At 41.8% G+C, this 25515-nt stretch overlaps 1 protein-coding gene across 18 annotated transcripts in view; it reads left to right on the top strand.

The window, feature by feature from the left end:
- The window catches only part of NCOR2 (nuclear receptor corepressor 2), a 712221-nt gene that overhangs the window by 392693 nt on the left and 294013 nt on the right, over window positions 1-25515 (top strand). For 13 of the 18 annotated variants that reach the window (XM_073627722.1, XM_073627713.1, XM_073627747.1 and 10 more), the window contains exons 10-12: window positions 5098-5270; window positions 7040-7133; window positions 8502-8680. In XM_073627722.1, coding sequence (XP_073483823.1) covers window positions 5098-5270; window positions 7040-7133; window positions 8502-8680 — 446 coding nt within the window. The remainder of the gene's footprint in view (window positions 1-5097; window positions 5271-7039; window positions 7134-8501; window positions 8681-25515) is intronic. The other 5 variants (XM_073627809.1, XM_073627730.1, XM_073627707.1 and 2 more) reach the window with 1 other exon arrangement.

Genomic DNA, 25515 nt, shown 5'->3' with positions numbered 1-25515 from the left:
ATGTGACAACGTGATTTTCAGGCGCATTTTAGAGGCTATTTCTAGCGCTAAAATGTCTGAAAACTGACCCAGTGTGAAAGGGGTCTAAAGGTGTCCTTGAAAATTTTCCATGTGAGAGATCAGATTCCATTTGATTGCTTTTAGCATAAGGCAGTGGAGTTTGACCCAAAACTCCTAAAAGCTAGGTTACATAAGCAGATCTTTTTGTAAGTTTTTCTAAGATTGCATATGAATTTAGGCCTGATTCACACCTATGCATTTTTAGTGCATTTTGCAGATTTGCACTACAGTCCATTTACCATGGTTTCATATGGAACATGTTCTGTAGTGAAAATATGCAAAATGCAAAAAGCACAAAAAATGCATAGGTGTGAATCAGGCCTTAAAGAGGAAAATCTATCGGATAGCGTCAAAGATGACTATATCACTCAAGGCTATTCTAGTCTATCATGGAAAGTTTTCTTGATGCTGCTAAATAGCTGTGCTGTGTCTGGTAACTTAGAGCCTTGTAATTAAAATCCTGTGTACTAGGCTACATAGAGCTCAGATTCTTTGTGATTGCCAAGCTTGTGATCTTAATTTTAGATGAAGCATTATGTAACTTGATGTATTTTTCATATTTTGTACTTTTTGGGTGGGCGATTAGTTATTTTGCTGGAACTGTTGAAGTACAGTTCTAGTCCTTCTAACTGAACATTGATTTCTGGAAGGAAGAATCTTAGCGGACAGCGCACTCCTAATGGTGATCAGAGAAAAAGTAGCACATTATATTGACGGTCTTATATAGTTCTGAAAAAGACCAACAAAGCTACTCTTGGGCATAAAAAGGGAGATTGGCGGGCGTTTTGTGAGAAAACGTAAAAACAATTATCAGAAGTCTTTTTTTTATAGGCTTTCCAGACAGTTTACGTTATTTATTTATTTTTTTCCTGGCTGTCCAGCTGCTATTGAAATAAATAGTTTGCCTTCTATCCTTGTTTCTCAGCCATTGATGTATAGCAGATCGTATCCATGAGTCTTTTTCTGTCCTGCTTTAAACCACAGCAAGGCCTCTTTCACATAGGTAAAAAAAAACAAAAGTTTTAGCTGCCTTTTTAAAACTCCTATACCGCCTGCCAATGCTCTGGATAATTATACAGTATACACCTCACATTAGAGTCTCTTCGTGTTGTGTTAAGAATATTAAGGCATGTCGTATTCTTTAGGGTTTACCACAAACTGCTACCTCTATTGAATTCACTTGCAATGCTTCAAAAACCTGCAACTTTATTCATATGGAATGCGTCCTGAATGCGAGTTAATGCTATAGCTGCATTGGTCATTTGCCACACCTCTAAGGCCATGTGAAAGAGGCCTAAGGGCTCACTCACACCACAATACCTAAAGTGATATGCACTGCATCAGGTCTGATTCACAGGAGCGTACTTGTCCATACAATGGTTTCAATGGCCATCTTTATCCACACGGGATGCACAGGTATTCCATGCGTGCGGGCAGTCCCATTCATATCTGTTGGGAAGCAGTGACTGCATGGGCACAGCAGCTGGTCCCAATTTGACATTCATGCGGGTACGTGTCCCTGTACACAGCTGTCAGTTTGGGGTAAGGGACTGTGCTTGTGCATTCAACCCAAGCATCTCAATAGACATGAATGGGACTGCCTGCATGCCGATGCATGAAACACCTTTACATCCCTTGCAGGTGAAGACGACACTTTGCACGGGTGTTAGGATAGGTACCCTGCATGAATGAGGCCTTCGCTTACATTACATGCAATTTCAAAAATATAACATTGCATTTTTTTTAGCTACTTTAAGTGGTCTAAATGTGTTTTGTCAGGGCTAGTCATCACAGCACTTGTTCTAGTAGTACAAAAACAAATACATTTAATCTACATGCATTGTGCCCATGTTGAGCTTCTTTGGGGGATATATATATATTTATACACACACAAGATTCACTACCCCCCCCCCCCCCTTTAAAATCACATTTTGTTGCTCTTCAGCCTGAAGTGAAGACAGACACAGTTTTTGTTTTTTATCCAGCTGTAATTTTATTTTATTATTTTTTTTTTTTTTACTCAGTGCAACATATAACACCAACATGTCAGTATTTTGCAACTGCAGACTTCGCACTGCATTCCTGTGCACATCACATGCAATGTCTGTGTTGCAAATTCATTCATACAGTTTGTATGTCTGAAATCGCATCGCATTCGCACCAAAATGGTGCAGGACGCTTTTTGGGTCCACACTGGAATCGATCGCATGGGTGTCCAGACCCATGTGATCCAATACCATCCGACTCCACAGTTCACACTGCATTCTGCGAACCGATTGGGGGATGCAGAGTGCGGTGTGAACTGCCTGCGATTTAGATGCGATGCGAGAACACGCACAGGAATTGCTGTGGTTCCCGCATCGCACCAGTGTGAACCGAGCCTAAGTCAGTAAGAAGACATACAGAAATTCTGCTGACAGGATTTTTTTGCTTTATTGCCTGAGCTGTTAGTACTACAACTATTGGTTGGGATAGTAAATTAGCAGGGCACAGATATAAATTGCTAATGTGCTACCAGCTTTTTCCACATGCTATGCTATTGGGCAGTTACATTTGCTTATATACTGCATGTACTAAATTAATTTCCCTTTATTGTTTTCAATGCACCAGGTTGATACTATATAGCAATACTGGCAGTCCTCTGTGTCCCCAGAGTTTGGGTGTGCAGTATATTACCCTGTTTCCCCGAAAGTAAGACCTAGCGTGATTGTCAGTGATGGCTGCAATATAAGCCCTACCCCCCAAATAAGCCCTAGTTAAAGTCCTTGTAGGTCTTATTTTCAGGGTAGGGCTTATTTTTGGGGAAACGGGGTAGGGCTTATATTGCAGCCATCACCGACAATCACCCTAGGTCTTATTTTTGGGGAAACGGGGTAGTATGTTTGCATTCTCTCCACTAGAACATCTTATGTCATGCAAAATTTAATGGGTTGAAACTGTGGAATACTAAGCCCCACCTCTTTTCACTGATCAATACAAGGACCATCAGGACATGTATATGAAACAAGTACATATTTATGCCTTATTTTCTTGGGTTTCAGATAAAGGCTCGGATCATATTGGTGTGCTGGACATTGCATGTGATTTGCACCGCACTGCTGTACAAATCAAATGTGATGTCTGTGCGACGCAAATTCAGCCATACAGATTGTATGGCTGAATTTGCATCGCATTTGGACCAAAGCCGTGCAGGACCCTTTTTTTGGTCCGCACCAGAATCGGAACGCATGGGCATTCACACACATGCGATCCGATTCCTGTCCAAATTGACAGTTTGCACTGCGATATGCGAACCGATCTGGGGGTGTCATTAACTTTGTATTGACACCCACACCGGTTCGCAAAGGGCAGTGTGAACTGCCTGCAAGTTGTATACGATGCGGGAACCCGCAGTGGATTTGCATGGGTTCTCGCAACGCAGCAATGTGAACTGAGCCTGAGACAGACTAACAATGACCACCCAGTTTTGAACAATGGCTTAAAGCGATGTTAGACCCAAAAGCATACATTTTATTATATTGCTGCTTATCAATTCTTAGTTGTTGTGGCAGCGTTTTTTTTTGTTTTTTTTTATCTGATCTGGCCAGTGTGTTTTTCAACAGAACAAGCTCTCTTGCAAATGTAGCAGTTAGTGTTGTGACAAACCATTTACTATTGACAGATGTGCTTACCATGATCAGCTTCTATTTATTCATGCAAATCCCATCCCAAAAGAAAAAAAAAGCTGCTTGTGTAAGTGCAGGGTGAGCTGGAGTTTGGCTTCAGTTTGTTAGTGTATCACTGGCCAGATCACCAGGTGAAAGTGGAGGGGGAAAAAAGCCTTAAAGCGAATGCAGCCACCACATCTAATGATTGGAAAGCTGTAATATATTAGTTTTGGGTTTAATACTGCTTTAAAAAAGTAAAGGTTTTTCAAACACATGTCTATAATATCTGTAAGGTGACTACTAATTGCTGCAGGAGGACATAGACCATGAGGATGCATTGATTATTAACACAAATTCAGATCTGCGGGGTCTTTGGTATTTTTATGCAGCAGTTCTGGCTGTTGCATGTTTAAGGCAGTGGAAAATGGCTGGACATCATGTGATTTAGGCTTGCGTTAAAACAGACCACATACAGAGAAAAAAAGCAGGTTCTGTAAAATGTGTGTTTAGGCTAAAGTGGCCATGTTACATGAATGACACAGAGCAATGGTTGCTATGAGCACAGGTGTACAATGATTGCTATGAGTGCTTAAAATCTATACCTAGGAACAAAAATGGAATATATTTCAGCTTACCGGCCTTCACAGATATGGTGGCTGCATTCGTTTTCTTTTTCAGTCTTTGTAAGTTTCCTGCAAGTTTAGAAACCTACAGTAGCTGTTGATCCTGCTAGAAAATTCCTGTGCACTGAACAGAAATCTTAAACAATTCTGCAGTTTTCTTCAATGATCCTAGAGAACACCTTTCCCCATGTGGAATTGAGAAGAGAGGGAGGCATTTGTCTAAATCTGGTGAGCAGCTCAGTGTGACAACTCCTCCGTAGATAACAGTACAGTGATTGAACATTGCCACCCTAGGACAGGAAGCATGTTACTGGTAGGATGGCCAGTTGAAAATAAAAGGGGAAAAAGCCTTTAAAAAAAACGAGTGCAGATACCACAACTTAGGAGCGCTAGGTCGCAATATATAAAATGTTTGTTTCTGGGTTTAGTTACACTATAAGTAGACCTTTTTTGCATTTACGGTTAGCATTTTCTAAAGAACCTACCTGGAGTTTGCATGTTCTCCCTGTGCCTACGTGGGTTTCCTCCGGGTACTCCGGTTTCCTCCCACACTCCAAAGACATGCTGGTAGGTTCATTGGATCCTGTCTAAATTGTCCCTAGTATGTATGAATGTGAGTTAGGGACCTTAGATTGTAAGCTCCTTGAGGGCAGGGACTGATGTGAATGTACAATGTATATGTAAAGCGCTGCGTAAATTGATGGCGCTATATAAGTACCTGAAATTAATCATAATAAATAATAAGAATTTGTTTATATTTCTTTTAGGAACAGAAGCTTTGCCAGCGTTATGACCAGCTGATGGAAGCTTGGGAGAAGAAGGTGGAACGAATTGAAAATAACCCACGAAGAAGAGCAAAGGAAAGCAAAGTAAGGGAGTACTATGAGAAACAGTTTCCAGAGATTCGCAAACAGAGGGAGCTTCAAGAACGCATGCAAAGGTTGGTATACTATGTTTACTCCTTTTCAGTGACTGCATTGATTCTGATGTAAGCTGTGACATCCAGGTTTCACTGTTAAAGGCCAACTCCATCTTTAGGACCATGTTACACCTATATTTAGTGGCGTAACATGGTGCCGAATAGACCCCGCCACACACACACACCCAAAACAGCCCCCCTCTAATTGTGTACACGGGTTCTTCTTCCCCGCAGCAGCTGTCGGATTTGAAATCAACATGGCCATGCATGGCTCCACCTGCACATCTGCATCGTTCATTCACAGAAAACTGTAAAATACAACTACAGGTCCCACGTCTACACTAATCACCACACTTATAGTCCACCGACACTTCTCCAGTTCTCTAACTGAAGATCAGTACTTTGGTTCGGACACAGAGCTGGAGGAAGAGTCTGCAGGAGCCTGGATTTGCCCCCACAATACACTGATTGCATGTGCCATGCTTTGCAGACTCGTTTGCCAAAAAATATAATAAATGCGCATTTTTTAATTTTTGCTGTGAAAATGTGTGCATTTGTTTATTAGCAAAAGGTGGACTTACTTAGCCTTTGAACGCAATTGTCCGAACAGTTAAAAGGTAGTAGGGGTGAGCTTGTTATAGCATGTTGCACATTGCTCTTCCTCCTAAAGTGGTAGTAAAGTCCGCTTTGTGATTTTTGCTTACAGGTAAGCTTCTAATATAGCTTACCTGTAGGTAAAATGAATATCTCCCAAGTGTGCACTGTTTAGGAGTTACTCCCTCTCTTGGCAGTATGTGTCATATCTGGCGCATGCGATCTGAAGAAACGTCATAGGTATGCGCAGGAGTGACTTCACTGTGGCTTGGTCATTCAAGCAGCCAGAGCCCGTGAACCCGGAAGGAAGACCGGGTGTAGATGGAAGCCCTGTCAGCAGTGACAGTGCACCGCTGGAGGGCTTCGTTGTAAGTATTTCATGTTACTTGTTAATTGTCGGCTCTAAATAAATACCTGTAATAAACAAATTAACACCTGTTCACAACCAATCGCATTGTCTTTTACACCATGATAAGATGATTCTTGATAGGTTGATATGAGTTACAGCACATTACTATTTTTTTACCTTAGAGCCAATTAACATATAGTGCGGTGAGCAGCGTTTATCCACCCTGGAAGAATGCCAGTCACCGCTAGGACACACAGAAAACAATTGTTTTCTATGTGTCCTCTTCACACTGCAGCCCGACACTGTGCTGCGGGGAACTGCAACATCCTGTAATAAATTAGGCAAATACCATTGTGTAGGGAAAATTTGGTTTTAGGATGACTGAGCAGAAATACTTGTGAAAATTTCAAGAGCCAGGATGTTATTACATATAAATATGGAATAGAATAATATAGTAATGTGTTTTGTACGAAGATCTATGTATCCCTGTGGAACGCATTTAGTATACAGCTGGTGCTAAAACAAGCGATGATGTGTCTAAGTGTAATATGGTCATAATTACATTTACGTATAATCTGGTCAGACAAAACGGCATCATTCTGGTTAATGGTTCTCCTCATCTTAATGTTTGCATTCGAGGTACTTCTGGCTTATTGCCCAACAATGTTTGCTTTTGAAATGTCACACAGAGGAAATAACATGAATTTATAAGTATTGTTTTAGCGATGGAGAGCCCTGGGTATCAGGCATACTATGAATGCCTTCAGTGACCATGTTAAGCTGCTCATCCATACAACCTTCTCATGCATCACTACAGGTGGTTGAACATTTCAATTTCTTTTCTCAGCAGGGTAGGACAGAGGGGAAGTGGCCTGTCCTTATCTGCGGCACGCAGCGAGCATGAAGTGTCAGAAATTATTGACGGACTGTCAGAGCAGGAGGTAGGTCTTCTTTCTTACATATGTCAATTACTAAAATACCCACCACCAAATTCTGCCTGCATAGCAAAAAACAGTACCTCAGATGATACATACGTGCAGATGCCAAGTAAAATATCATAGAATTTTAAGTAGAATGTAATAGAATTGCAGGGACATGGGATTTATATATTCTGTTTGTTTAACGGTCTTCCTTTTTTTTTTTTTTTTTTTTTTTAAATCGGGGAATCTGTGTTGTGGAAAAACTAGTGCGTGCTAAGGATGAGCTCCGGCGTGTTCTTAGAGCCCGCCAGGAAGTTCGCACTGCGCTAATCACAGACAGTGAGACATTTCCCTATCTCTGCAGCCACGCATCGGGTAAATGTCTCACTGCCTGTGATTAGCGCAGTGCAGTGCCGACCTCCTGGTGGTCTCTGCACGTTACGCCGGAGCTCATCCTTAGTGGGTGCACATTAATATACTAGGTAGGACTATGTAAAAGCTGAACTTGAGATAACTAAATACATGAAAATATGATGAAATACATACTGTATATAAGAGCTGTTTTACCGGATTTGTATTTTTTTGTATATCCAGTCCTGAGATTTGCACTTGCTCTACCACACAGCACAGCCAGGGACTTCAGTTTTCTCTGCTGCAGTTAAGTTTACACTTTCAAGTCTTGTCTCTACCCCAGTCTGTGATTGGACAGTGAAAAAAGAAGCAGCAAACTGATGAACTCATCTGTCTATCACTCTGTTATTTCACCTATCAGGATGTTCTTTATTAGCATGTGAGCACTGCAGCACACCTGACTGTCTCTCTTTGCTACTTCTTCCTCTCCTAGTCCTTAGCTCTGCTGTACACACTGCTTGTGTAAAGAGACAACAGCCGGTTCAATAAAAAAAATCCGGCATTTTGCCTGTGTGTCTGTCCGACAGGAAGTGCATGCTGAAAAACCAGCAGCCTACCGACTCCCGAACAGCGCTCTCAGCCAATGGCAGAGAGCGCTGATCGGAGTGTTCTGGTGGGGGCCTCCCCCTGTCAGAACACATCCGCTTAATGGGGGGGGATCGCTGGACTAACCTTGCATGGTTAGTACAGCGGCTCCCGCCCGGAGCTGATGGTTTTTTTTTTGGTTTTTTTTTTTTTTTTTTTTTTTTTATATTCAACCCATAGGGTTGCATGAAATAAACCTGTAGTGTGTACCCGGCTTTAGTCCTGCAGTCGACATCTATAGACTGTTATCAGATGTGATCTCAACAGTCTATCAGCCACCCTCAAATGTTAATGATCTTTCCGTTTGTTAATTGCAGTACTGTATGTTGCTAAAGAATGCCATTGCTGGTCTGCACAGTAACTTTTCCTAATAAAACGATTTTTTTCCTACAGAACCTGGAGAAACAGATGCGTCAACTAGCAGTCATTCCACCAATGTTGTTTGACGCTGAGCAGCAGCGTATTAAGTTTATTAATATGAATGGTCTAATGGATGACCCCATGAAGGTGTATAAGGAACGACAGGTCATGAACATGTGGAGTGAACAAGAGAAAGACACCTTCAGGGAGAAGTGAGTTCAAACTCTCATATATGTAGTATAATTTAAATCTCAAACTGTGGATACAAAGTAAATCTAAAGTACCCCAGCTCACATTTGTTCATGCATTGTAGCATTGCTAAATAATAATATACATTCAGTAATATTACAGCTATATCTCTATAAAGTGTTGGAGCCAAGTACAAGAACAAATGAGTAAATTAATTTCTGTCCTGTGTTCAGATGAGACTGATAAGGCTAAGTAGCTTGCAGGGGCTCTCATCCTACAGGTCCACTTGGGGCATCCATAGATATTAGATGACGGCCCCCATGTTTCCCAAAACAAGATTGGTCCTATTCTAATATCTATGGGGCACCCTCTTACAGTCCTGCAATCTATTCTTTCAGAGCAGTGGCGGTGCGTCCATAAGGGCGCACAGGTGCCCCCCCTCTCTCCTGCCACCCGTCTATCACCAATAGATAGATTCATGCATTGCATGAATCGATCTATGGCCACCGCTGCCACCCCTTATTTAGGCACCCGGCCCCTTTTCGGGCCCAGGGCGCATGAATTACAGTGGCGGGGGGTGTTTTTGAAGCACCTGAATAGAGTCATAGGCTCTAATAGAGGTCAAAAAAGGTGACCTGCGAGCGCCATTGAGCACCAGCCACCACTGTTTCCGAGTGATAAGACAGTTGGACACGGAAAAAAAAACATGTCCGACTACTGTTGTTCCCCACTAAGGCTGGCCATACATTATACAGTTTTCTTGTATACAAATTGTATAATGTGTGACCGGCTTAAGATGAGGTAAGGCCAGTTTAATCTGCAGGGAATTAAACTGGTTCCTAAGGCCCTCTGCTACTTAATCAGGGATACTTGTGCAGTATCTTTTCCTGCAGATATTGTGAGATGGTTACATTATGCATGTATGTCCGAATGTTCTCTGTATGCCTATATTGAGCTTTGCACACAGGAAGGAGCCCTTCCGTTATGTTCCCGATTGGCCAGAATGCCAGTCCAATTTTGCAATGGGTACTCTGAGATCATCTGCATGCATTTGTACACACACATTTCAGACTTTTTTTTTTTTATATTCTACATACCATATATTTTGTGTGCTGGCATTTACTGCAATCACTTAGTATAACCTTGACCTATATTTACATGTTTATGCTGAGCCCATGTTTGAAAATAGATTTAAATCTTGGCAGTATCTTTTCCAATACATAGGGCCTCTTCTTAGGGTACAAAAAATGGCCCTGCCCTCTAATTATCTGGTCTTGGTCTTGATCTTGTTTTGTTAAACAGTTGTTTCTGGTGACTGTATATTCACCTTCTACAGGTGCATCTCATAAAATTAGAATATTATCAAAATGTTAATTTATTTCAGAAATTCAATTCAAAATGTGGAACTCATATTATATATAGATTCATTACATACGTGATATATTTAAAGCATTTCTTTCTTTTAATGTTGATGATTATGGCTTACAGCTAGTGAAAACCCAAAATTCAGTATCTCAGAAAATTAGAATATTACATAAGACCAATAAAAAAAAAAAAAAAATGTTGGCTTAGTGAAAAGTATGTTCAATTACAGTATAGTATGCACTCAGTATTTGGTCAGGGTTCCTTTTGCATAAATTGGACCTGCTGATGTGTTATAGAAGCTCAGGTTTCTTTGATAGCAGCCTTCAGCTCATCTGCATTGTCGGGTCTGGTGTCTCACCTTCATCTTGACAATACCCCACAGATTCTCTATGGAGTTTAGGTGAGGCGAGTTTGCTGGCCAATCCAGCACAGTGACACCATGATCATTAAACCAGGTATTGGTACTTGGCAGTGTGGGCATGTGCCAAGTCCTGCTGGAAAATTAAATCAGCATCTCTATAAAGCTGGTCAGCAGAGGGAAGCATAAAGTGCTCTAGAATTTCCTGGTAGAGGGCTGCACTGACTTTGGACTTGATAAAACACAGTGGACCAACCCACGCTGCCAAAAGTATCAAAACTTGGTTTAATGATCATGGAATAACTGTGCTTGAATGGCCAGCAAACTCGCCTGACCTAAACCCCATAGAGAATCTGTGAGGTATTGTCAAGAGGAAGATGAAACGCCAGACCCAACATTGCACACGAGCTATCAAAGCAACCTGGACTTCCATAACACCTCAGCAGTGCCACAGTCTGATCGCCTCCATTCATGCAAACTGAGCCCCGTCCAAGTATTGAATGCATACTATACTGTGCATGGACATACTTTTCAGTAAGCCAACATTTCTGTATTAAAAATCTGTTTGTTTATTGGTCTTCTGTAATATTCTAATTTTCTGAGATACTGAATTTTGGGTTTTCAATAGATGTAAGCCATAATCATCAAAATTAAAAGAAAGAAATGCTTGCATTACATACAGAGTGATATATTTTATATATATATATATATATATATATATATATAATAATATAGGAGTTTCACTTTTTGAATTGAATTACTGAAATTAACTTTTTGTTAGTCTGTGTGTTTATATTACTTGTCAGTAAAATGGCAGTAAAAAGGCAGAGAAATCAAATGGACACTTCCAGCATGTAGGCGAAAGGAATCAAGGTGTTTAGACATATGTGAGTAGCAGGTTATTTTATATTTTACCCAGAAAACTCCTGTTACCTGTGGGAATGTTTAAAAAAAAAAAATAAAAAAAATAAAAAAAAAAACCTGATATAAACCACCTGGGTACTAAATTATTTTCAAAGAATTTACCCCATGCGTATTGTAATCATAGTTGTGAGCTGGATTCTATTACGTTTTTCCTTCTTAATATAAAGGCTCTTGTCTTCTTATGGCAGTAGGGGGCATGGAAAATCTTTGCCGGGGTGTGTATGGGCTATTATGTTTCACACTTTGAAACTGATCGTATTGACATAGTAGCCTCCAATCAGCCAAACTGCCCTTCCTGCAGTTATATTGCTTCAATGATCATCTTGTGCATTGTGTGGTAGTGACAGTGTGTTGTCCATGGAATATTAATGCCATATTATATTTTTGTGCTTTATGAAGTACACTCTTACTCAAGATTAATTTTCTATGGTGTTTCCAAAAATGAACCTGACTTGGCAGTGAGTAGTTTTGTTTGGCTTTTGCTTTTATTAATGGTCCTCAGTAGTGTTTCCTCCTAATTTCTTTATAGAGATTTCATGTTAATGCAGTGTGAATATTTTTTATACGACATGAACTGTGCAAAAATCGCAAGCAGAAAGAAAAGGACTAGTCACCAGTATTGCCAATATTACTGGCTCACCATGTCTTTTTTTTTTCTCGCTGTCTCTGTTTGGAGGCAGCCATCTTGGTAAAAGAGCAGGGCTTTGTTCCCTTATGTCAGAGCTTTTTACCCCCTGATTACCAGTGAAGGAATGATTGAGAAGTAGCAAGAGAGGTGGAAGAATCATAGATCCACAGAATGGATGAAGCAGAAGTTTGGAGATCTTGCATTGTAGGTCCTCCTACAGCTATCTTTTATAGCAAGGAGAATGGTAAGCAGCACAGTAGTGAGTATACAAATCTCATATTGCTAATATTCAAAACACTGCAGATACACAGGCAGGAGGCACAGCCATTGTTGCTACATTGCTGTTTTTCAGGAAGAATTCAAGAAAAAGGCTCATTGTTACAGAATTACAAAGACACTATTAACATTTCAGGTTGTTCCATATAAGTTGGCTAATATCCACTTTTTTTTTTTTTTTAGTTCAGGCCCGCAAAAATCTAAAGTGTATGTAAAGTCAAGGTTTTCTAGTATTGCGTAGAATGGGGAATGGTTAGGGCCTCTGCCAGGTTTCCATTGCTGTCTGTGCCCCTGCTGGGGAGATTCAACCCAATTATTGGTCCTGGTGACCAGTTTTTCTGTTATTACAAAGAATGATGCTACAGCCAATAATTTTGAGTTGTGGTAAAACTGGAGGATAATGTAAACCTTTATTGGGATCCAGTGACAAATGGTTTAAGAGCTGATCTTCTCTATCTTTGTAGAAATTCACTCTCGCATCCTGTTGTATCGCTGTGACAGGAATAAAAGGAAAACGTTACTAAAGGGACTCCAAAATGCTCAACTTCCAAAATCCCATGGTTTTTAAATGCGCCTGTTCACATCTGAACATGCTGTCGTTTGAGGCTTGTAGCGCAAAAAAGTACTTGAGCTTCTTTTGAGCTACAAAGTTCAAGTGTTTTTGGGCCCAAAACACTCCAATGGAAGTGTGTGAAAATGGGAGAAACCACACACCTAACATGTTTCTTTTCCATAGTAACTAGCTTTCCATTGGCTTAAGATAATAGTAAATACATGCTTAAGCATCAGCCACCTGCAAAAAAATGTAAAAAACACCTGTACAAATGCTAAAAAAAAAAAAAAGCCACAAAGTGACTAAAGACGCTCAGCCCAAGTGTGAATACAGCCTTAGTTCAGTTGCGGTTGTACAGTATTACAGTACAGTTTAAAGAGGCATAGCTTTGTAAGGAAAGTGGGAATTACTTTTTGATTTGAAGTTAGTATTGAAGGAAGCAGCTTAGGTTGGCCGTAGAGGGTTAGAATCTTGGCCGGTTATATAGGAACCGTCTGAGATTCTAACCATATATGGGCAGGCTGAATGTACCAAGTTGATCGATCAATTTGGGTACAACCAGCCTGCCAGATTTTACATATGATTATCTCTAGTTTCTGGTATAGCCGGTAGTAATAATCACGGTCTTCTCCTGGCTGTGATGGCCACAACTGTTGTAATATTGCAAACCTTTTTAAAAACGTATATAACCCCAAGAAAAAATATGTAATGTATTATAATTTACTAGTTTTTGGATGTGGTGGCTACATTTTTAGGTTTCTTTTCAGGCTTTGTTTCCTACTTCATACTTCTTTTATAAAGTATGATCTCTATATAAAGAAGAGTATTAAAGTGTGTGCTGATGTATACTTCAAATTAGCTTAACTTGCAACAATGTTCAAAAAGTTTCTTAGTAGTAACTTTGTATCCTTCTCTTTTTTTTTTTTTTTTTCAAATTACATTTTGTGGATTATCATAGCTGTAGTAGAATGGAGGCTAGAAAGTATTCTAATTTGTTTAAAAATAATTTTTTCCAAGACTGACCACATGCAATCAATCTTCTTCTCTTGTTCTAGTAAATCATTTTCCTCTTGAGGATGCAACAAAATCACTGCAACATTCTTCATAAATTAGTCTGCTTACTCCGACTCATTGGAATAGAATTGTTAAGAAATATCCATGACTCAGTGAATGTTTATAAAAGGCTAAATATAACTATACTTTTCATCAAAAACTTTTACTTTCTTTAAAATAGGTGTGTTATATGGTTCATAATCACAATATATACATTACTAGCAACAACTACAGCCAAATAGGAACCCCCTGATATCCTGATATCTTTTCCACCCTGATCCCCTTAAGCCATGAAAGGCATAAAATACTTACCTTTGTTACAAAAATTCCTGTGTGTGTGTGTGTGTGTGTGTGTGTGTGTGTGTGTGTGTGTATATATTATAAACAGTGTTTAAAAATAATCTAAAAAACAGACTAAAATGTCACACTAAACAGCGCTAATGTTGAGCAAGATATAATAAACATGTGGCCAACTACACATGCAAAAAAAAAAAAAAAAGTCCTTAAAAAGAAAAAAGAAGTGGTGCAGAGTTCAGAGTGTAGTTCATAAAGCGTTCATCAGGTGTTCCTCAGCGTGCACCTTCCACCGATCACTCCAAATTTCACCCTGTGCGTACACACTCCCCGCAGGGGGTCAAACTCACCAAAGCTAGAGAATAATACAGCCTCCAAAAGAACAGCAATTCACACCACCAGCTGCTGTTAAGACCACTCCAGAGGGATCTCATACGTTCAGGGTTCACAATAGGTCAAAAAACAAAGAGAGAGGCGCACATAGCGTAATCCTGTTTTATTGACTAAAAACCCCTTACAACAAATACACACACCCCCCTTCAATAAATATACATACATCAATGTTCATATTCAACTTGCAATCAGTAAAGCAGATAGTAAGGAGCGTAGGTACTTCACCACAGCAAGCCAATAACGCTACCCAGGGACCGTCAGCCACTTCCTGGTTTGTGTAGTTGACTAAGGTGGAGCGCACACGTCACTTCCTACGTCGCGTAAGCCACGCCCTGACGCGTTTCGTCATATCCTGACTTCGACTTTTTTTTTTTTTTTTTTTTTGCATGTGTAGTTGGCCACATGTTTATTATATCTTGCTCAACGTTAGCGCTGTTTAGTGTGACATTTTAGTCTGTTTTTTAGATTATTTTTAAACACTGTTTATAATATTTATGAAGCGATCTTTTTAAACGGCTGCTGTTTCTGCCTTAGGGCTCTAAACCTTTCTTGCATTTTTGCAGATTTGGGTTTTTTTCTTATTTTTATACATATTATTTTGTGTCTGTATTCAGAATAGTATCGTGTCCTGGCGCTGAGTGGTGTATCTGTAGGCCTAGTGATAACACCGATTTTTATTATATATGTGTATATATATATATATATATATATATATATATGTGTGTGTGTGTGTGTGTGTATATATATATATATATATATATATATATATATATATATATATATATATATATAATTTTTTTTTTTTTCTACTAGTGTATATACAATAGGAGAAGATGAAGATTCGATATCTATATATGAGTGGTGACAACTACAGTGGATATAAAAAGTCTACACACCCCTCTTAAAATGTCAGGTTTCTGCGATGTAAAAAATGAGACAAAGATAAGTTATTTCAGAATCTTTCTACCTTTAATGTGACCTATAAACTGTACACATGAATTGAAAAACAAACTGAAATTTTTTAGGGGGGAGGGGGTGGGGGGGTAAAAAAAAAATTATGGGGTTGCATAAGTGTGCACACCCTCTTATAACTGGGGATATATTTGTGTTCAGAATTAAGCAATCGCATTCAAACTCATGATAAATAGGAGTCAGTACACACTTGCCATCATTTAAAGTGCCTCTGATTAACCCCAAATAAAGTTCAGCTGTTCTAGTAGGTCTTTCCTGACATTTTCCTAGTCGCATTCTACAGCAAAAGCCATGGTCTGCAGAGAGCTTCCAAAGCATCAGAGGGATCTCATTGTTAAAAGGTATCAGTCAGGAGAAGGGTACAAAAGAATTCCCAAGGCATTAGGTATACCATGGAACACAGTGAAGACAGTCACCATCAAGTGGAGAAAATATGGCATAACAGTTACATTACCAAGAACTGGACGTTCCTCCAAAATTGATGAAAAAACGAGAAGAAAACTGGTCAGGGAGGCTGCCAAGAGGCCTACTGCAACATTAAAGGAGCTGCAGGAATATCTGGCACGTATTGGCTGTGTGGTACATATGACAACAATCTCCCATATTCTTCATATGTCTGGGCTAGGGTAGAGTGGCAAGACAGAAGCCTTTTCTTATGAAGGAAAAACATCCAAGCCCAGCTAAATTTTGCAAAAACACATATGAAGACTCCCAAAAGCACGTGGGAAAATGTGTTATGGTCAGATGAAACCAAAGTTGAACTTTTTGGCCACGATTCCAAAAGATATATGTTTGGTGCAAAAACACTGCACATCAACAAAAGAACACCATACCCACAGTGAAGCATGGTGGTGGCAGCATCATGCTTTGGGGCTGTTTTTCTTCAGCTGGAACAGGGGCTTTAGTCAAGGTAGAGGGAAGTACGAACCGTTCCAATTACCAGAGATTGGCGCAAAGCGGAAAAACAAACTAATGATAAACAAATAATGTCCATACAATCTGTGCATAATATACAGAAAGTGATTATAAACGTAGTAATCTCAAAAAAGTCCATATATTAAAAGTGTATAGGCAAAAAACAAACACAGTGTCCCCAAGTGACAGGTGAAAAAACTCTTGCTGAGGTGAATGGGGTGCGCAGATGAAACCTCCACCTTCAAAAATACTGCCGCTTACCAGAGGATGTTGGTCCCTTAATTATAGGGGACCTCACTAGGCAAATGGCTGTAACCCCCGCCCGGGATCCTAGAGGTAGGCACTGGATACCGTCACATCCACAGGAACCCTCTCCATGGACCGCAACAGGATGGTGTATCTTTTTCTGTCTCTCACAAAGCAGACCTCACATCAGTAGCTCTCTCTCAGGTTTGGCTTCCTGAGTCCCAGGCCAAGATATATGGACTTTTTTTGAGATTACTACGTTTATAATCACTTTCTGTATATTATGCACAGATTGTATGGACATTATTTGTGTCTCATTAGTTTGTTTTTCTGCACATTGAACATCACTTGTTTATAATTTATTTCTCATAAGGTTTTGAGGCATTCATTTTGTTGCCTCCATCACAATATTAGTGCGACTTTTTTAATATTTTATCTGATTGTGCTGTATAACACTATAGTCGCTGCTCCACTTAGTTTTGAGTGTTAGCGCAGTATTATTTTTTCTATTGGCGCAAAGCGTTCAGACTTCTGCTAGAAACAAGAACATGAAGAGGAACTTCATCTTTCAGCATGACAACGACCCAAAGCATACATCCAAATCAACAAAGGGATGGCTTCACCAGAAGAAGATTAACGTTTTGGAATGAAAATCTGGAGTGATCTGAAAAGGGCCGTGCACAGGAGATGCCCTCACAATCTGACAGATTTGGATTGTTTTTGCAAAGAAGAGTGGGCAAATATTGCCAAGTCAAGTTGTACCATGCTGATAGACTCATACCCAAATAGACTGAGTGCTGTAATAAAAACAAATGGTGCTTCAACAAAATATTAGTTTCAGGGTGTGCACACTTATGCAACCATATTATTTTAATATTTGATTTTTACTTCCCTCAACTGAGTTGTACAGTTTATAGGTCACATTAAAGGTGGAAAAAGTTCTGAAATGATTTAACTGTCTCATTTGTTTATATCACAGAAACCTGATGTTTTAATAGGGGTGTGTAGACTTTTTATATCCACTGTATGTGTAGAAGTGGTTACTTTACATTTTTAAGTAGTTGGATAAGAGTGAAAGTAAACTGTGGTCTAGACTGGACTGTGATAACAGTAATTCGGATAAAATGTATTAAGTCTGAAGACAACATAATCATGTCCAGGGATGACAAACTGGCAGTCAATCGTATGTTTACTGGGGAGTAACTTGACCTTGAGGCATTCCAAAAACCATATGTTGTGAACAGAATGCATTAGTATAATGTGAACACAGCAAAGTTATTTTGGAATATGTTGAGTAAAATACATTGGGGAAAGATTGCAACTTTAAAAAAAAAAAAAAATTATTGCATTATATGGCCTGGGAATTACTGTATTTGCTTATATACTGATATGGATACTCCAGGGTAGGGGAGATGTAATGTTCTCAATCCCTCTAATCCCAGAGACCCTATAGTTACAGTATATTGTCATAATTAAAAGTGTTATGTATACATGTGATAAAAGACAGTCTTTGTTGTGTGTTACAAATTCACTTTGAAGCTTATATCCAACAATGACAAATTCAGCATTTTATTTAGAAATGGGGGTATTGTAGATGTTGCATATATGTTGTGTTTACAGCAAAGGATTTTGTAAAATCTCCCTATCCCATTAACCGTTTTTGGGTCACTTCTGGTATAAACTTCAATCTTGTTTATGAGAACAGTAAGCAGTGTCAGGACAGGGTCCTCTGCTACCCAAGGCAAATATGCCAAAGTGCTAAAAAGGAAAAAAAAAACCAGCACTCTTGGTTTCTGAATTCTGGGGTACTCTGTGTATAATGGCAGCATCCAGCTAGGTTAGAGAAGAGATATCTCTATAGGGACCCATATGGCTTTGAAAACCTGATGAAGTTGTGTTGTGTTGAAATGTCCTAGCAAATGGCATGTATGCATGAATTGCTCTAACTAGACATACACAGTTTAGATACCTCATTCCATGATGTTTAACCCATTGGAGCAAAAAATACAGCTGGCATTACTAATGACAGGTATGTGTGACTAATGAAATAAAATAGTCCTAAAATGTATTCTGCTACATGTTTCAGTAAAAAAAATAAAATATGTTTGTTATTTCATTTGTGTGAGAGTTATAGGGTCTGCAAATTTTGGTGTGTATGTACAGTATATATTTGAAAATTATAAGCCTTGATGTTCAGACTGTCTATTTCAATTCTTAAAGCCCTGAAATGCCAGGACAGTACACATAAACCCCCAACCCCCCAACCCCCCCCCCCCCCCTCCCCCAATGGCCTTATTGTAAGGCCTACGTTGTAATTTCTTTTTGCCACAGTTCTTTTGAAAAGTGTGAAAGTAAAAAAAAACTTTTTTTTTTTTTTTCCCTCCATAAAATTGTCATTTTTAACAAGTTATTTCTCACACACAGCATGGGCATACTTACAAAACACATTCTACTCTTCCCAAGTATGGGGATGCCATATGTGTGAGACAGCTTAGACACATGGAGAGGCCCAAAATCCAAGGTACACCTTCTGGCTTTCTTGGGGCATAAACTAGGCAACTAATTTCAGGACTACCTATTATATTTTTGGAGGCCCTAAAGCACCAGTACAATATAAACCTCCACAAAATGACCACATTTTAAAAAGCAAAAACTCCAAGGTATTTTCTAAGAGGCATAGTGAGTCTTTTGGAAATTGTGTTTTTTGTTTTTTTTTTGTTTTTTTTTTTCCCATAAGGTTTTGGAAAATGTTGAAAGAAAATGAAAATGTATTTTTTACTCAAAGTTGTCAATAAGAGTAGGGTAATACCATATAACTGAGACTTTTCAACAACCTAGCAACATAAAGAGGCCAAAATCCAAGAAGCACTTTCAGATGTTCCAGGGGCATACATTATACATCTAATTTCCTGACTATTACATTTCTGGATCACCAGGACAATGGAAACACCTATAAAATTACCACATTTTGGAAACCATACGACTTAAGGTATTTTCTAAGAGGCATAATGAGTCTTTTGAAAATGTCATGTTTTTGGAAAATGCAAAAAGAAACCTTTTTCCCTAAACATCTTTCAGGACAGCCACCTTTTGAGACCTCGGCTCCTCCCTTTACAGGAATCACCGCCTTAGCTTCAAGATTTAAGTCCCTCCTGCCCCACTGGACCCTCAGTTTTGGTGTTTTCTCTGGCAGGGAGACATCGCTGGGAACCAGGTCTGATCAACTGGGGAGGTTGAGGTCGGTTTTTACTGTGGGGAGAAGCTCTCCCTATCTCATATTTATTTTTTTTCGGTTGGCGGAGCCTTGGGGAAGGTACCGTTAGGTCCGCCGCTTAGCCACCCAGAGCTTCTCCTGAGGGTGGGAAAGAAGCTTCGGGGGCCCCGATCTCATTCTGTCCATGGGGACGTTGTCAGAGGTGCACCATTCCTCCCCGCGTTCTGTGTGGCCAGTGAGGGAGCTCGAGGCTGGACTGGAGGGCGTAGTGACATCACGTCCGGTGGGGAGTGTGCACTTCTGCTGAAGCCGCGGCTTTCGGTTCCACAGCTTATGAGAGAGGGCCAAGCTCTGGCCGGTGCTAGCCTGTAAACGCTGTCAGCGAGCGACTCAGGAAAGCGGGACCACCTCAGCAGGAGATGTCCGGGGTAGAGGCAGCCCAGGCTACTTCTGGTAATGCCAGCACCAGCCAATAAGGTGAGAGGAACCCTGGGGTGGGTATTTCCTTTCCCCCGATAGTTCCACAGGTGTAGACTCCTCTGGTGGTCGAGGGGTTGGGAGGTGGTACTGGGACCTTGATGGTGTTTGGTCCTAGGGACACTCCTGGTGATACTCTGCTTAGGAGTATGGCATTGCATTTGGTTTTAAAAGTGAGCTGGAGGACTGCAATGCCCAGCATGCCCTTTGTGCAATAAGCCTGAGGAACTGCAGCGCCCAGCATGCCCTTTGTGCAGTAAACCTGAGGAACTGCAATGCCCAGCAAGCCCTTTGTGCGGTGAGCCTGAGGAACTGCAATGCCCGGCATGACCTCTGTGCGGTGAGCCTGAGGAACTGCAATGCCCGGCATGACCTCTGTGCGGTGAGCCTGAGGAACTGCAATGCCCGGCATGCCCTCTGTGCGGTGAGCCTGAGGAACTGCAATGCCCGGCATGCCCTCTGTGCGGTGAGCCTGAGGAACTACAATCCCCAGCATGCCTCTTTTTTGTTGGGTTTAGCCCCAGGCTGGCCCCCCGCCAGCTCAGCAGAGTATTGCACCTGCACGCCAGTCTTATCCTCCGCTAATGGAGGGGCATGGGGGGGGCACTAATGACAAGCTGAGGAGGAGCCAGTTTGCACTTCTTCAGGCTCCCAGGTAGAGTCATAGGGAGAGGGGTTGGGTGGTGATCCCTCTAGACCCTCGAGGAGGTGGAGGATGTCTTGGGAGACATCCGTGCCACCCTGGGAATGCCAGGAGAAGAAGCCTCTATCGCTCCATGACCGGATGTATCCGGGCCTGGGGGAACAGAAGAAGTTCCCAGCCCAGGAAGGTCTGGAAGCCATCAAAGATTGACAAGATCTGGGGAGGAAACCCTTCCTTTCAAGAGCCCTGAAGCTTAGGTTTTCTTTTTCACGGAGGACGGTCCGTCAGTCGGTAGGGTACCCAGACTGGACGCAGTTTTCCATCGGGTTTCCAGGCATACAGACCTTTTTACCTGGGAGCGATCCCATGGACAAGAGGATGGATCTGCTCTTGAAGGACACCTGGGACTCTACCTTAGGGCGCACATAGGGGCAGGGTACGAGACGGAGACAATCTTGTCGTCCTTTCCCATGCTCTTGCGGGGGGGTGGCATATAGTGCGGATGCCTCGACTGATTCACTACATATGTCTGCCAGATCCTCAGCCCTTGTCATCTCAGTTAAAACTTGGCAGTAGGACAGTGCATCCAAGGCTAAGCTCTGTGGGATTCTCACGGAGGGCTTGTTTTGGTTAGGTCCTGGTCTGGAAACCGTTTAAATCGGATGGCTGATGGGTGAGAGTCCTTTCCTGTCTGGTGTAGTGCAAGGAATAAGTCTAGCCCTCGGAGAGAATTCAGGGTCCCAAAGGCCAACGTTCCAAAGAGGTCTTGGGGTCAGAAAGGCGGGGCAAAATAGGGGGTTCGTCCCCCCCCCCCGAACGGTCTGAAGGAAGATTGGGGACCTTCCTCTCATAGTGGGGATTGTAAGGAGGGGTCACCGGCTTGAATTTGCAAGCCCCCCTCCGGCTGCTCATTACCAGTTTGCCAAGCTGCACGGAAAAAGCGTCAGCCTTACTTCCCTCCCTAAAAAATCTTAAACCACATATCAACAGTGGCTTAGTGGCTGGTACTCTGGACTAGCAGCACTCAAACCATAGGTTCAGTCTCAGACAGGGTATCGCCTGCTTGGGAACTGAATAGTAAACAGCAGAGTATCCTCAAAATAGGCAAGGGCTAGGTTACCGATGCCACATCAGTATGTTGTGTTAAAAGGGTGTTTCTAGTCCTAGAAGCTTGGGTGGAAGCCATCAAAGGATGGCAAGACTCGGTGAGGAAATCGTTCTTTTCAAGGGAAGGTAGAGGAGCCAGTTGGCGCTTCTTCAGGCTCCCAGGTGGAGTCAGAAGTAGAGGGGTTGGACGGTGAGTCCTTTAGACCCACTCGCTAGGAGCCTTTCCTGGAGGGTGGTGGAGGATATTTTGGGTGCCATCCGTGCCACCCTGGGAATCCAAGAGTAGAAGCTGTTATCACTCCATGACCAGAGGGATAAAAGTGGCAGAACAGTGGCTAATGGGTTAGCATTTCTGCCTACCAGCACTGAGTTTCTGGATTCGCACCCCAAACATGCCACTTCATATAGAGAAGGTCTGTTCTTCCTCTGTTAAACATAACTCCTGACTCTGGGACTTCCCTAAATTCAGGGCCTGGGGGAACAGAATAACTTACAGAAGGCTCTGTATGGACTCAGTTGTTGCCAGCCCCCCTCCCCCCCAAAAAAAAACTGCTTAATGGCATTCACAGACCTGAGATCACCAAGGGATGGCTGAGACTGGTGTCTCTCAGGAATGTAGTCAGCGGGATATGCAGATGGTTCGGTTCAGGTTACAGTGGATGTGGTGGAGATCAGAGACACTGTTGTGGCTTTGGTGACAGTGGCACCGGTGTGGATTGCGAACATTGTTGCTGGCTGTACTGCTTTAGTGACCTTGTCACTGGCTTGACGGTGATCAGGAACACTGTTGCTGGTTACACTGGTCTGGCAACACTGTGACTAGGGTAATGGTGATCGGGTACACGGTGACTGGCTGGTCAAACTGTCTGCATTCAGGGCCTTGCACCCGCATGGATGTCAGATTGGGAACAGCGGCTGTGTGCGTGCAGCTGCTGTGCCCTAATATACATCAATGGGACTGCCTGCAAGAGGATGCATGGAACACCTGGCTCTCATACAGGGTAAGCATTGATACATCCCGTGTGAACGAGACCTTATGATGATGCTGCGATTGGTGTTCAGGGGTGATCAGGGACACTGTGACTGGCTTTATTATTGGGTCTTGTTCACACGGAGTGTATTAATGTGTACCCCATGTGAGAGTAGTGTTTACCTGCACGGCGGTGCGCTGGTGTTCCGTACCCATGCAGGCAGTCCCAACAATCTCTATTGGGACACAGAGGCTGCATGGACACAGCTGCTGCTCCCAATCTGACATCCATGCAACATCCACGTGGACGTGAGATTGGAAGCAGCCGCTGTGTCCCAATAGACATGAATGGGACTACCTGCACAGGAATGCGCAGAATACATATGCACCCTTATGTGGTTAAACACAAAGCTCGCACGGGGTATGGATTTATAAACCTCGTGTGAACGAGGCCCTATGGTGACACTGGGACTGATGTGGCAGTGTTCAGAGACAAGGCATGTTCACGCTTGCAGGTGGGGTGGTGGTAAAACCCTGTAGTTGAGCTTCATTTTTACTGCCCTCACCAGCTCTCCCCTTAAGCCTGGATGGTAGGGTCGGGGGTGTACACATGCCATGGCAGGGATTGTCAGTCATTTTTTTAACCACTTTTGAACAGTTCCAAATATGATAGCAAGTAATACCAAGAAACAAAGCATTCTGTTATCCACAAGTTCTAACAATTACCAAAATTCTGCAAGCTTTGAAGACGAAACTGGACAATGAATTCGCAGTTTATTCGTTTATTGGAAGATCAAGGCAAATGTAATGGAAATATGAGAAAACCTGTATCATTTTTGGTTGAAGGAGATTGAAATTTTCACCGCGCACAGCCAGGGCAATTTGATTCCCTCTTCGTGCTTTGATCAAAATCACCATTTTATGTTCTCCTTTTTACCTATCAATTTTGACAAAAAATAAAATAGAAAGTTCCATTGCTGCATCAAATTGCTACATGTACGGCCATAGATACGGTTTTAAAAGTAATTTATTAGACAGCTCCGGGGGTCTCCTTCCGACTTCGGGGTCTTCTTCCATCTTTGCCCGGTGTTCGGGCATCAACATGGGGACAAGGTGCTTTGGGGTGGGAGGGCCCGCAGAGCGCCCCACCAGCCCCAAAGCGCCCACCCCCCAATGTTGAGGGCATGCGGCCTGGTACGGTTCGGGGGGGGGTGGCGTTTGCTCGTCCCCACCCCCCCTTCCTGACCGGCCGGGCTGTGTGCTCTGATAAGGGTCTGGTATGGATTTTGGGGGGGACCCCAACGCCGATTTTTTTTTTTTGGCGTAGGGGGTTCCCCTTACAATCCATACCAGACTTAAGGGCCTGTTATGCTCCTGGGGGGGGGGGGAACCACGCTGTGTTGTGTGTTTTTAAAATTTGGCGCGGCGTTCCCCCTCATGATTCATACCAGACAGCTGTCATCACTGCCTGTCACTCATCGCGAAAGGAAAAAAAGTTTTCCTTTCCCGATCAGTGAGCCAGCGCAACATGCACAGTACCCTGTCGCCGAGAACCAGAGCGATAGGATCGCGCTGGAAACACCATCTCGCGGTCAGGTACTGTATATGGTAGCTTCACTTCATTTTCATCCAAAGAGGATATTTAGTCATATTATTTCTTGGAAAAGTTATAATAAAAATCCTAACACCAGCATTTTTTTTTCCTTTTACTGTAAGTAGGTGAAGTGAAATGTAGCTGATAAATATCTGGTAAACAAATAAAATGGCGCATTGGGAAACCATATTTTACGCTTGATGTTAAATTGGAGCTCCACTTATGTTGCTGTATACTGTCTTAACGTAAATACTTGTTCTTGGAGTTCTCTGAGAATTGCATGTTTACATGTTGACATACAGTATATTCCCCAAAGGCAACCCATTCAAACAGCGCTAATAATGCACTAAAATGTCCATAAAAAAATAGGCACCATTTTTGACAACCAGCGCATCACAACACAGGGTGGTGCATTACCATGCTTTGTGTTGCGCAACACGTGCATTTGAGCTGGGGCCCTTGGTGCCTTGGGGGTTCATTCAAAAAGCATGCCAGTGCAATGCACTAACGCACATAATGTATGGTAATTCATGTTAGTGTAATTAACGCAAGGCACCAAAGCATAAACCCAGCCTGAAGGAACATTCCAGAATTTGTGGAGTGAACATGCACTTTTTATGGACTACAGTGCATTTGTTGTGACTTTCACAATGCCTGCACACTTGATAGGGCCTAGTTCTGTTAATGTGATTGCTGGTCCCCTGAAACCTGCACTAAAAAGAACCATATGTGTCATACTTAAATAATTGCCTTTGTTGACTAGGGCCAGTACTGTATGCAGTTTAACCAAGTAACATATCTTAGCTAATGATACTGCTGCTCAGCAGTGTAAAGGAGCCGTATCCAGTGTACAATTAATCAAATTACAAAAACAGA

Source organism: Aquarana catesbeiana, linkage group LG01, assembly GCF_042186555.1.
Source record: "Aquarana catesbeiana isolate 2022-GZ linkage group LG01, ASM4218655v1, whole genome shotgun sequence".
In the NCBI taxonomy this organism is placed as follows: domain Eukaryota; kingdom Metazoa; phylum Chordata; class Amphibia; order Anura; family Ranidae; genus Aquarana; species Aquarana catesbeiana.
Note: the sequence above shows the minus strand (reverse complement) of the source record. Positions and strands in the feature narration are given on the sequence as shown.